Source organism: Nyctereutes procyonoides, unplaced genomic scaffold, assembly GCF_905146905.1.
Source record: "Nyctereutes procyonoides isolate TBG_1078 unplaced genomic scaffold, NYPRO_anot_genome, whole genome shotgun sequence".
NCBI classification, from domain to species: Eukaryota; Metazoa; Chordata; class Mammalia; order Carnivora; family Canidae; genus Nyctereutes; species Nyctereutes procyonoides.
In genome coordinates, this window is record NW_026575146.1 from 83,388,172 (window position 1) to 83,401,013 (window position 12,842).

Sequence of the window (12,842 nt, forward strand, 5' to 3'; positions counted from 1 at the left end):
TCTCGGAAGTTTTGCGCCCCCCACCTCCCGGTTGCAGAGTCGCGGTGCAGCCCGCGGGCATCCCCGGCTCCGGACACTCCGGCTCTTAAAGGGGCCGAGCGGAGGCGCGGAACCAGGGACAGGTTTCCGCTTAAGGAGTGCCGGGGACTGGGCCACCTGCGCCCCAGGGTGGGGCGCGCCGAGGCACCCCAAGAGCGGGGCGTTCAGCGCGCCTCTTCTGCCCCCCGAAGGCGGCTGGGGGAGGCGCCTCCTGGGAAACCCTAGGCGCTTTCTGGGAGAGACCCGGAGGGAGACGGCAAGCCGGGGGCGGGGGGACGGAAAAGGTGCCGCTGATGTTACCGAAAGGTCATTTCTTATAAAACTCTCAACCCTTTCACGTCCCTCCCTCACCTTTTAACTGTTTTGTGCATGCATGGTGAAGTATACACCGTGGGCAGCCCCGGGGGCCCAGCGGTTTAGCGCCGCCTGCAGCCTGGAGACCGGGATCGAGTCCCGCGTCGGGCTCCCTGCGTGGCGCCTGCTTCTCCCTCTGCCTGTGTCTCTGCCTCTCTCTCTATCTGTCATGAATAAATAAATAAAATATTCTAAAAAAAATAAAAATAATGAAATATACACCGTAATACTTTTATTAGCCATTTTTAAATGAACAGTTCATTACATTCACAGCGTTACCTCCTCGTCCCCAGTATAAACTCTGCATCAATTTAACAAAAGCTCCTCAATTTTGCCTGCCTCGAGCCCCTGGTAACCTCTCTTCTACTTTCTTCATCAAATTGTCTATTCTGAGTACCTCGTACGAGTGGAATCATACATTTGTTATGTCTGGCTTATTCACAAAGCCTAGTGTTTTTGAGGCCCAGGCACGTGGTAGGATACATCACAATGAAAATTTCCTTCCATTTTCTGGCTGCAGAGCATTTCATTGTATGTATATGCCACGTTTCGTGTATCCGTTTATTGTTAGACACTTGTTTCCACCTTTTAGTTGTTGTAAATAATGCCGTGAACATTGGTGTACAGATAGCTGTTTTCAGTGCTTTAGAACCTATATCTAGGAATGGGGTTGCTAGGTCATAGGGTGGGTTTTAATCTTGAGTGACTTCCAAACTGTTTTCCACATCCAAAGCTGCACCTTTTACACCGCCACCAGCAGCACAGGACGGTTCCAATCTTTCCACATCCTCCCTGACATTTATCATTTCCCATCTCCTTGATTATAGCCATTTTAGTCGGTGTGAGGTAGCATCTTATCACAGTTTTTATTTGCATGTCCTTAATGACTAATGGTGTTGAGCACCTTTTCATGTACTTATTGGCCGCTTGTATATCTTTGGAGAAATGTCTATTCAAATCTTTGCCCATTTTTGAATTAGGCTGTTTGTTGTTGTCATTATCGAGTTGCAATTCTTTTTCTATTCTGAATATGAATCCCTTGTATATATAACCTGTGAATATTTTTCCCATTCTGAAGGTTGTCTTTTCACTTTTTTTTTCTAAGTCAGCTCCACACCTAGTGTGAAGCAGGCATGGGGCTTGACCTCATGACTGTGAGATCGAGACCTGAGCTGAGATCAAGAGGTGAATGCTTAACTGACTGAGCCACCCAGGTGCCCCTCTTTTCACTTTCTTAATAGTATTTGTTCTTACAAAGGTTCTTAATTGGATGAAGTTCAGTTTACCTATTTTTTCTTTTGTTGCTTGTGCTTTTTGTCGTATCCTCAAAATTGTTGCCAAATCGAAGGTCATGAAGATTTTCTCCAAAATTGTCTTCTAAGAGTTTTACAGTTTCAGCTCTTAAGTCAGGTCTTTGATACATTTTGAGTTAATTTTTGTATATGGTATAAGGTAAGGGTCCAACTTCATTCTTTTGCGTGTGGTCATCCAGTCTTCCCATCACCATTTGTTGAAAAAGCTATTCTTTAACCATTGAATGATCTTGGTACCTTTGTCAAAACTCAATTGACCATATAGATGAGGATTTATTTCTGGGTTCTCTGTTCTATTCCATTGGTCTGTATAGCTGCCTTTATGACAGTACCATACTGTTTCAATTACTGTAGCTTTGTATTAAGTTTTGAAGTATGAGTCCCGACTTTATTCTTTTTTTTCCCCAAGATTGCTTTGGCTATTTGAGGGCTAAATGCAATTCCATACGAATTTGAAGATTTGTTCCTATTTCTTTGAAATAGGCTATTGGAATTTTGATAAGCATTGTGTTGAATCTGTGTAACACTTTGAGTTTTGTTGACATGTTAAGTCTTCCTATCTATGAACGGTGAATGTCTTTCCATCTGTTTAGATTAAGATATTTTCATTTCTCTCAGCAGTCTTTTGTAGTTTCAGCTTGCAAGTCTTTCACCTCCTTGATGAGATTTATTGCTAAGTATTTAAATTTTTAGATGTCATTTTAAAGGGAATTGTTTTCTTTATTTCCTCTTTGGACTGTTTGATACTATTGTGTAGAAACACAACTGATTTTTTTGTGTGTTGCTCTCATACCTTGCAAACTTACTGAATTCATTTATTGATTTTTAGAGGCTTTCTTGTGGTTTCTCTTAGACTTTCTCTATATCGGATCATGTCATCTGTGAATAGGGATAATTTTACCTCTCTCCAGTTTGGATGCTTTTTACTCCTTTTTCTTGTCTGATTGCTGTGCTAGGATTTTTAGTAGTGTTGAATAACAGCAGTGAAAGTAGGCATCCTTGTCTTGTTCCTGACCTTAGAAGGAAAGTATTCAGTCTTTCACATTGACTATGATGTTAGCTGTGGATTTCCAATAATACCCTTTATCAGATTGAGAATTTTCCCTCTATTCTTGGTTTTTGAAGAGTTTTTATCAGTAAAGGATGTTGGATTTTGTCAAATGCCTTTTCTCCATCAATTGAGATAATCATGTTTCTTTCCCTTTCATTCTTTTTTTAAAAATTGTTTTTATTTTAAAATTTTTAAAAAAGATTTTATGTATTTATTTGAGAGAGAGAGTGAGCACATGAGTAGGGGTGGGGTGTGGGGGAGAGGGAGAGGGAGAAGCAGATTCTCCCACCAAGCAGGGAGCCCAACTCAGGGCTGGGCTCAGTCCCAGGATCCCAAGTTCATGACCTAAGCTGAAGGCAGATGCTTAATCAGCTGAGTCACCTAGGTTTCCCTCTTTTCCTTTCATTCTATTAATGTGATGTATTACTTTGATTAGTTTTCTTATTTCGAACCACTCTTTACATTCTTAGATAAATTCCACTTGGTCATGATGAATAATCTTTTAATATGCTGTTGTATTTGCATTGCTAAAATTTTGTTGATTTTTGCATCTATATTCGTAAGGGACATTGGTCTGCAATTTTCTTTTCATCTGATGTGTTTATCTGGCTTTGGTATCAAGGTAGTTCTGGGTACATAGAATCAGGAAGTGTTACCTCCTTTGCAATTTTTTGGAAGAATTTGGGAAGGATTGGTGTTAATTTTTCTTTAAATTATTGGTTAATCTGTGAAATCATCTGTTTCCAGGCTTTTCTTTGCTGGAAGGTATTTAATTACTTTTTCAATCTCTTTACTTATTATAGATCTGTTGAGATTTTGTATTTCTTTTTGAGTTAGTTTAGGTAAATGTATGTTTCAAGGAATATGTCCATTTCTTCTAGATTATCTAATTTCTTGGCATATAGTTGTGCCTAGTATTCTCTTGTAATCCTCTTTATTTCTGTAGGGTCAGTAGTAATGTGCCCACTCTCATTTCTGATTTTAGTTATTTGTGTCTTCTGTCTTTTGTTCTTTGTCAGTCTAGCCAAAGGCTTGTCAATTTCTTTCCCTCCCCCCATTCTCTATTTTATTTGTCTCTGGTCTGCTCTTTGTTATTTCCTTCCTTCTGCTAGTTGTGAGTTTAGTTGGCTCTTCTTTTTCTAGTTCTTTAAGGTATAAAGTCAAATTACTAATTTGAGGGTTTTTTTTAATATAGGCATTAAAATCTATAAATTTCTCTCTGAGCAATGCCACAGTTTGGGCATATTACATTTTCATTTCTAAGTATTTTCTAATTTCCCTTGTGACTTCTTTTTTGACTTATTGTTTGTTTAATTTCCACAGTTGTAAATTTTCTATTTTTCTTTCTGTTATTAACTTCTTTTCTTATCACATTGTGATCAGAGAAGATAGTTTGTATGATATCTGATTTTTCTCCTGAGATGTAGTTGGTGGCCTAACATATGATATATCCTGGAAAACATCTCATGTGCACTTGTATTTTATTGTCGGGTAGAGTTTTCTGTATATGTATGTCAGGAAGAGTCGATTTATTGTGTTGTTTAAGTCTTTTATTTCCTTACTTATTACCTGTTTGTTCTATCCATTATTGAAAGTGGAATATTGAAGTCTCCAACTATAGCTATAGACCTATCTATTTCTCTGTGCAACTCTGTCCACATTTGCTTCATATTTTGAGGGTCTGTTATTAGGTGTATAAATGTATGGGGTATAGCATCTTCATCTTGCTGTGTTGAAACTTTTATTAATAAATACTGTTCTTGGGCATCCCGGGTGGCTCAGTGGTTTAGGGCTGCCTTCAGCCCAGGGCCTGATCCTGGAGACCTGGGATCAAGTCCCACATGGGGCTCCCTGCGTGGAGCATGCTTCCCCCTCTGCATGTATCTCTGCCTCTGTCTCTCTCTCTGTGTGTCTCTTTCTCTCATGAATAAATAAAATCTTAAAAATAAATAAATACTCTTCTTTGCCTCTTGAATCATATTTTTTTTTTAAGATTTTATTTATTTATTCATGAGAGACACAAAGAGAGGCAGAGACATAGGCAGAGGGAGGAGAAGCAGGCTCCGCGCAGGAGCCCAATGCAGGATGTGATCCTCCAGGATCACGTCCTAAGCCAAAAGCAGATGCTCAACCACTGAGCCACCCAGGCATCCCCTGAAACATATTTCTATTCAAAATCTATTTTGTGTGATATTAGCATAGCCATTCCAACTCTCTTTGGTTACTATTTGCATGGAATATATGCAATATCCTTTTCTATATTTTCACTTTCAACTTATTTGTGTCTTTGAATCTAAAGTGAGTCTCTTGTAGACAGCCTATAGTTGGATCATGTTTTCTTTATCTATTCCGCCAATCTCTGTCTTTTGATTTAAATAAATTACGGATAAGGATAAACTTATTTCTGCCACTTTGCTGTTTATTTTCTGTATGCCTTATAGCTTTTTTTTTTTGCCCCTCATTTACACCATTATTGCTTTCTTTTGTGTTTAGTTAATGTTTTTATATAAAATGTTCTGATTCCCTTCTCCTTTCCTATTGTATATATTGTATAGTGATTTTCTTTGTGGTAACCCTGGAAATTACATTACATATAAAACCCCCTAAAGTGATAACATTTCTATTTGAATTTATACCAGCTTAACTATAAAATATCATATAAAATCTCTATACCTATAGGTCTCTATCACCTCCTTGCTGTTACTGTGTCTCAAATTACATCTTTATATGATGTTTTCCCAATAGCAAAGACTTAATAATTATTTTTATGGATTTTCTTGTAAGTCATGTAGGCAATTAAAAGTGGATTTTAAAACAACAATACTAGCTTTTATAATTACAATTGTCTATGTATTTACCTCTGCTGGAGATCTTTGTTTCTTCTGATGGCTTTCATTTCAATGGGGAGGGCTCCCTTCATCATTTTCTTCAAGGCAGGTCTAATGGCAACTAACTCTCTCAGCTTTTCCTTATCTGGGCATGTTTTAATTTTCCCCTCATTGTTGAAGGACACTTTTGCTAGTTATAGAATTCCTGGTTGAAAATTGTTTTTGCAGGATGCCTGGGTGGCTCAGTGGTTGAGCATTGCCTTTGGCTCAGGGAGTGATCCTGGGGTCTGGGATCGAGTCCCACATCGGGCTCCTTGTGGGGAGCCTGCTTCTCCCTCTGTCTGTGCCTCTGCCTCTCTCTGTGTGTCTCTCATGAATAAATAAATAAAATCTTTTTTAAAAATTGTTTTTTCTTTCAGCACTTTGAAAATTCCAACCAATTACCTTCTGGCCTCCAGGATTTCTGATAAGGAATCAGCTAAAACTCTTACTGGGGACCCCTCTATGTGACAGTTGCTTCTCTCTTGCTTTCAAGATGGTATTTTTCTTTTTTGGCTTTTACCAGTTTGATTACAATATGTCTTGGTGTGGATCTTTAGGGATTAATTCTATAGAAGTTCAGTTGATTTGTAGATTCGTGTCTTTCTAAAATTTGGGAGGTTTCTGGCCAATATTTCTTCAAATGTAATTTTATAGCAGCTTTCTCTCTATTCTTCTTCTGTATGTATGTATGTTGGTCTGCATGATCATGCTCCATAGGTCATTAGGTTCTGCTCACTCTTCTTCAATCTTTTTTCCTTCTGTTCCTCAGACTCGATACTTTCAGTTATCCTATCTTCAAGTTCACTAATTGTGTCTTCTGCCTCTCACATCTGTTCTGAACTCCTTGAATGGTTTTTTTTATCTTAGTAATTGTATTTTTCAGCTCTGGGATTCCTTTTTGGTTCTTTTTTTAAAAAATATTTTCTATGTCTCTATTGATATTTTCATTCTGTTCATACATCATTTTCCATCTTTCACCATATCTTCTCAAGTTCCTTGAGCATTTTAAGACTGTCATTTAAGTCTTTGTCTAGTATGTCTACCACTTGGGCTTCTTTGGGGATATTTTTTTGCTTTGAATTGGCCCCACTTTTCTGTTTCTCTATGCCTTACTATTTTTTTTGTTGTTGTTGTTGAAAACAGACATTCAGGGGCACGTGAGTGACTCAGTGGTTGAGCATCTGCCTTTGACTCAGGTCATGATCCAGGGGTCCTGGGATCAAGGCCCACATCAGGATCCCCACAGTGAGCCTGCTTCTCCCTCTGCCTATGTCTCTGCCCCTCTCTGTGTCTCTCATGAATAAATAAACAAAATCTTAAAAAAAAAGAAAGAAAGAACACAGACATTTCAATCTTATAATGTGGTAACTCTGGAAATCATATTCCCCCTCTTCCCATGCTTGCTAGCAGTTGTTGTTGTTATAGGGTATCTCTGTGCTGGGGATCAGCCTGAGGTGAAAGTTTAGGGTCATCTCAGATCTCTTCTGAGTTTGCATTTTTCTCTGGGCTTATGCAATGACTTTCTAAATTCCCCTACATTATGTATGTATTGTTGCTTACAAATGTCCTAATCCCTAAATGTCTGGTTTCCAAAGACGGGAAAGGGGAGAAAAACCCTGAGGCTGTCCCTTTAAATCTCCAGGAAGCTGCTTCAGCCAATGAAGGTCGAAACAATGGTGGCCTGCTGCTGTGTCTGCACTTTTGTGATCAGAAGTAGTAATCTGCAATCAGAATATAGAACCCTGATATACAGAGGACAAGGTCCTTATTGTGCATTCCCCAATAATGACACTGGCTGAGCACTTTATTTACAGGATCTCATCAAATCTTCATAAGTGCCCTTTGTAGCCAGTACCATTAAAATCCCTATTTTAAAAATGAAGAAACAGGTTCCCAAAGAAGAAAGCCATTTGATCAGCCTTTCAGTGCAGGAAGAGACTTCACTGCTGTTCTTGAAATGTGTGAGAAAGAGAAAAAAGCAGCCTCTGGTGTGGGAGCTGGCCTGACACTAATAACTGTTGTTAACCTGGCCTAGGTTATGGTATACTGTCAAACATAATAATTCCACAGAACACCAACATCACACAAAACCTCCCTGTGACAATGATGGATCAAGACAAAAATGAGATCTATAATCATATCTGAAAAGATAAGACAGAAACATTGTCAAAGCCACAAAATACCAAATGTCATCCTCTCCCAGGTCATGTGAATGGCTGCTACTTTAGCTTTGCTGCATTCTTCTCATCTTCTAGATAGTGTAGAATTACTCCCATCAAATAAGGATTCTCTTCTATATCTCTCCTATATACAAAGCCCTGATTTTGTCTTCAATGACTTCTGTAGTCAGAGAAGGTTATATTTCCCCAGTCCTAGAGAACAAAATCTGATTGTCTTAAGCCTATCATAAAAATTCTATTTTTTCTCAGGGATTGGTTTGGGTCTGCACATGGCACTTAATCCTTCCCAGTGAAACCTTAGGACATCTGCTGGGATGATTTTGGAAAATATTTTAACTTTACAATGTAAAAGAACACTCCTTTAGTAAACATCAAATGTAGTAATCATTACTGACTTCCTTTTGCCAAATGTTTTTTGGGCATAGAAGAATTCCATTTGTTTGTTGGGCTGGTGGATTGGTGGTGCTATGTAACTGTTCCTGGTCAGTGGCTTGTGAGCAAGTGACAGGTATCATTTAAGACCAGAGCATTTAATTGTAGACATGAAATCTTACAAAGCTCTCTTTCTTCCTCCTCTGGCATGAAACTAGAAATGCTTGAGATGGCTTTGTTCCATTATCCTCGGTCCCTACGTGATTATATGCCACCCACAATGGACATGGAACTTGAGTGGAGGAGTAAACCTTTGTTTTTATGTCACTGAGATTTGGGATAAGTTTACTATAGAAGCAAATAGACTATCTCGAGTGATGCAGAAAGGAGTATCAGGAATGAGATGCTTCTTTAACCAAACATAAAAATACATGGCATTGGCTTTGACACAAAACCACAAAGGGAACAAGAAAATTTATTTGAAAGCATCAGGACTGGGCGGCCCCAGTGGCTCGGCGGTTTAGTGCCACCTTCAGCCCAGGGCCTGATCCTGGGGGCCAGGGATCGAGTGCCACGTCGGGCTCCCTGCATGGAACCTGCTTCTCCCTCTGCCTGTGTCTCTGCCTCTCTCTCTGTGTGTCTCTCATGCATAAATAGATAAAATCTTTTTTTTTTACGATTATTTATTATTTATTTATTTATTTATTTATTCATAGAGACACACAGAGAGAGAGGCAGAGACACAGGCAGAGGGAGAAGCAGGCACCACACAGAGAGCCTGATGTGGGACTCGATCCAGGGTCTCCAGGATCATGCCCTAGGCTGCAGGCGGGGCTAAACCGCTGCTTCTCCCTCTGCTTGTGTCTCTGCCTCTCTCTCTCTCTGTGTCTCTCAGGCATAAATAGATAAAATCTTAAAAAAAAAAAAAAAAAAAGAAAGCATCAGGATGATGATTGTTGCCCAAGATACTTTTTTTTTAAAAGATTTTATTTATTTATCCATGAAAGACACAGAGAGAGGCAGAGACATAGGCAGAAGGGGAAAACTGCTCATGTGGGAAGGAGGGCACATCTTTCAATGCCACCTCAGGCATAGCGAAGGATAGTCATGGAAAAGGAGAAACCTCTCTGGAGAGTAAGTAGAAACATGAGCCACAGGGAACGAAGATTTAGAAAGCCCCCCCCCCCCCCAATGAGCCGACCTGGTGCTCTGCTAATTGAGCAGTCCTTCCAGTTTACAAGACGAGAGGTCCTGGCAGTGTTTCCTCAGCTGATTTTAGAAATGGTACAGACCAGTGAGGTCTGCGTACTCCTGAAAGTGCAGCAGGACCAAGTTTCATTCCACTCAGGGCTGATGTCTGAGTTCTGTGGGTGACTTCACAATGCCCAGGGTGGTTCCCAGCATCCTTTTGTAGTCTCAGGCTACCATGTTGGCCACCCTGTGGCTGCTTAGCCTTTCTCTCCCCACTCTGTGGGCCTACACATTAATCAGCTGTGCCTATAAGAGTCTCTGCCAGCAGGCCCTAGTCTCAGGCAATGATGTTGTCCTGCAGTGTGACTATCCCAAGGCATTCTGGTACTTCTCTTCCGTTCTGGGGGAAGAACCCCTCCTGCTCTCCTCCATGCCTCACATAAAAAAACTGCCCGGGGGCAGCCTTCAACTGACCAACCCTCAACCCTCCCAGACAGGCCTCTATCACTGCCAGGACAATGACAGTGCCCTTGTGGTAGAGTATGAGATTGACTTCCAGGATGTCAGCACCCTACACATTACACACAAAGACCTGGGCCAAAAGCCCCTGCAGAATGAGACTCTGGGTCTGAGTGGCCACGTACTCATCTTCACCCGCTGGGAGCCTTGGCAGGACTGTAACCGCTGTGGGGAGCCAGGCGAGCGGAAACGCTTGGGGTACTGCTACATCGAGGAGCACCTGGAAAAACCCATGCCCTGTTGGCTCTATCTGAGAACCAAGAAGGCACGATACAGCCGTATGCGGCCTGAGCTGCAGGTGGAAGCCTGTCTCGTACCCTGCAACCACGTCAAGGAAATCGACCAGCCATACTTCATCTTTGACATTTATCAATTGGGCAAGTTGACCAACAACGTGTGGCTTACCTGCCCCTTGGCATCCATCTACAGGTGACTGGACCAGGGTATCAGCCCTGCCTTTGACCCTCTCCTAGACTGTTTCCTATGCCCACCTGGGGGGCAGGGGTTTGCCTTCCAGTGGAAAAGAAGGCTCTGTCTCCCAGCCCATAAGCCTTCACCATCAGTCTGTCTAGAAAGGAGTCTCTTCACTGGCCTGTTCAGATGTTCATTCAGTAGGAACTACTTGTGTCCCTTCTGAGTCAGGCCCTGGGCAGGTGATACTAGGGACACAGTAGTGACCAAAAAGGTTTAGTTCCTGCCCTCATAAGCTCTTGATATTTGGAATGACCAAATGTAAAACCTAGACACCAAGATGCTTTGGTCCATACTCTTGCCAACATCATCACTAGTGTGGTTTTTGTCGTCTCATGGGACTCTGATGAATTCAATTTGTCAATCCATCCTTGCACCAATGCCACAATGTTTTTATTACTCTACTTTTATAGTAAGTCGTGATATCTGATAGTATAGATTTTCTAACTAGTTCTTCAAGATTGTCTTGATTATTCTTGGCCCTTTGTATAAATATTTTGAAATCAGCTTGTAGTTTCTATCCCCCCGCAAAATCCCGTTTTTTAATAAATTGAGACTTCATTGAATCTAAAGATAAATTTGGGTAGAATTAATGTATTACAATATTCATATTTCCAATCCATGAACATCATAAATATTCCCATTATTTAGGCTTTAATTTCTCCCAATAATGTACAGTTATTAATATAGATTTTACATATATTTTTATTATATTTATTCCTAAGCACTTGATTTTTCATGCCATTACAAATTGTGTCTTTTTTATGGATTTATAATGCATGATTTAATAATACGTAAAATAAAATAATACAAGGTTGTAAACAGTGTTTTGACTATTGACAAAATTTTAATATATCTGATATTAAAATCTGATTCAAGTCATAGATATGTATTATATACACCACACACATACAATATATAATACATATTATTATAATACAATATGTTATTATATTATCTACATTACATTATATTGTACACCTGAAGCTAATATAATCTCATATTTCATTTATACATCCCCACCATATATAGAGAGGTATAATTGAAATGTGACATTATATTAGTTTCAGGTGCACCATGTAATGATTCAGTATTTCCATACACTGTGAAATAATCACCACAATAAGTCTAGCTACCATCCATCCCCATACAAAGTTACAAATTTTTCTTCCTGTAATAAGATTTACTCTCTTAAAAACTTTCAAACATACAAGAAAATATTATTGACCTTTGTCACCATGTTGCACATTACATCTCCACATGCATTACATCTCCATTTATTTATTTTCCAACCGGAAGTTTGTACCTCTTGACTCCCTTCACCCATTCTACCCACCCTTCAACCTTCCTCCCCTCTGGCAACGAACCATCTGTTCTTCGTATCTATTTTGTTTGCTTAGTTTTTTAGTTTCCATGTATAAGTGAAGTCATTTGGTATTTGTCTTTCTGTCTGATTTATTTCACCTAGCATAATGCCCTCAAATTCCATCCATAGTGCCACAAATGGTAAGATCTCATTCTTTAAAAAAAAAAGATTTTATTTATTTATTCATTCATGAGAGACACAGAGAGAGGCTGAGACATAGGCAGAGGGAGAAGCAGGTTCCCTGCAGGGAGCTTGATGCAGGACTCGATCCCAGGACCCAGGCATTAGGACCTGAGCCGAAGGCAGATGCTCAACTACTGAGCCACCAGGTGTCCCAATTTCATTCTTTTTTAATGGCTGATAGTAGACCACTGTGTATGTATACCACGTCTTCTTTAACCATTCATCCATTGATGGGCATTTAGATTGATTCTATATCTTCTACAGTGAACATAAGGATACATATATCCTTTATATATTTTCAAATTAGTGTTTTCATTTTCTTCAGATAAGTTCCCAGAGGTGGAACTGCTGGATCATCTGGTAGTTCTGTTTTTTTTTTTTTTTAATTTTTAATAGTAATCCCTTATTGGAAAAATAATTTTCAAATATTTTCTCCTAATCAGTATGTTGCTTTTCATCTTGTTGATGGTTTTCTTTGCTGTGCAGAAGCATTTTAGCTTGATGCAGTCCCACTTGTTTATTTTTACTTTTGTTGCCTTGCTTTTGGAATCAGATCCAAAGATTTGTTGCCAAGGCCAATGTCAAAAAATGAAACTTTTCATTTCAGAACTAACTGCCTGTGTTTTCTTCTAGGAGTTTTATGGTTTCGGGTCTTATATTTAAGTCTTTAAGCCATTTGAGTTAATTTTGTGTTTGGTGCAACATAGGGGTTTAGCTTCATTCTTTTGCATGTAGTTGTCCAGTGTTTTCCAACATAATTTATTAAAGAAGCTGTCCTTTCCTCATTGTTTTTTCTTGATCCTTTGTCATAAATTAATTGACCATATACATGTGAGTTTATTTCGGGGCTCTCTGTACTGTTCTGTTGATCTGTGTGTCTGTTGTTATGCCAATACTACACTATTTTGATTACTGTGGTTGTGTAATATAGTT

At 39.5% G+C, this 12,842-nt stretch overlaps 1 protein-coding gene across 1 annotated transcript; it reads left to right on the top strand.

Moving 5' to 3' along the window:
- Nucleotides 1-9,605: 9,605 nt before the first annotated feature.
- LOC129500143 (protein FAM187B-like) lies at nt 9,606-10,322 on the top strand. Its single transcript, XM_055310266.1, has one exon. It carries the CDS (start codon nt 9,606-9,608, stop codon nt 10,320-10,322), a length of 717 nt encoding a protein of 238 aa, XP_055166241.1.
- Nucleotides 10,323-12,842: the final 2,520 nt, after the last annotated feature.

Excerpts from the sequence above, each read along its gene's own strand:
- LOC129500143 (XM_055310266.1), top strand. The coding sequence starts at position 9,606 with ATGTTGGCCACCCTGTGGCTGCTTAGCCTTTCTCTCCCCACTCTGTGG.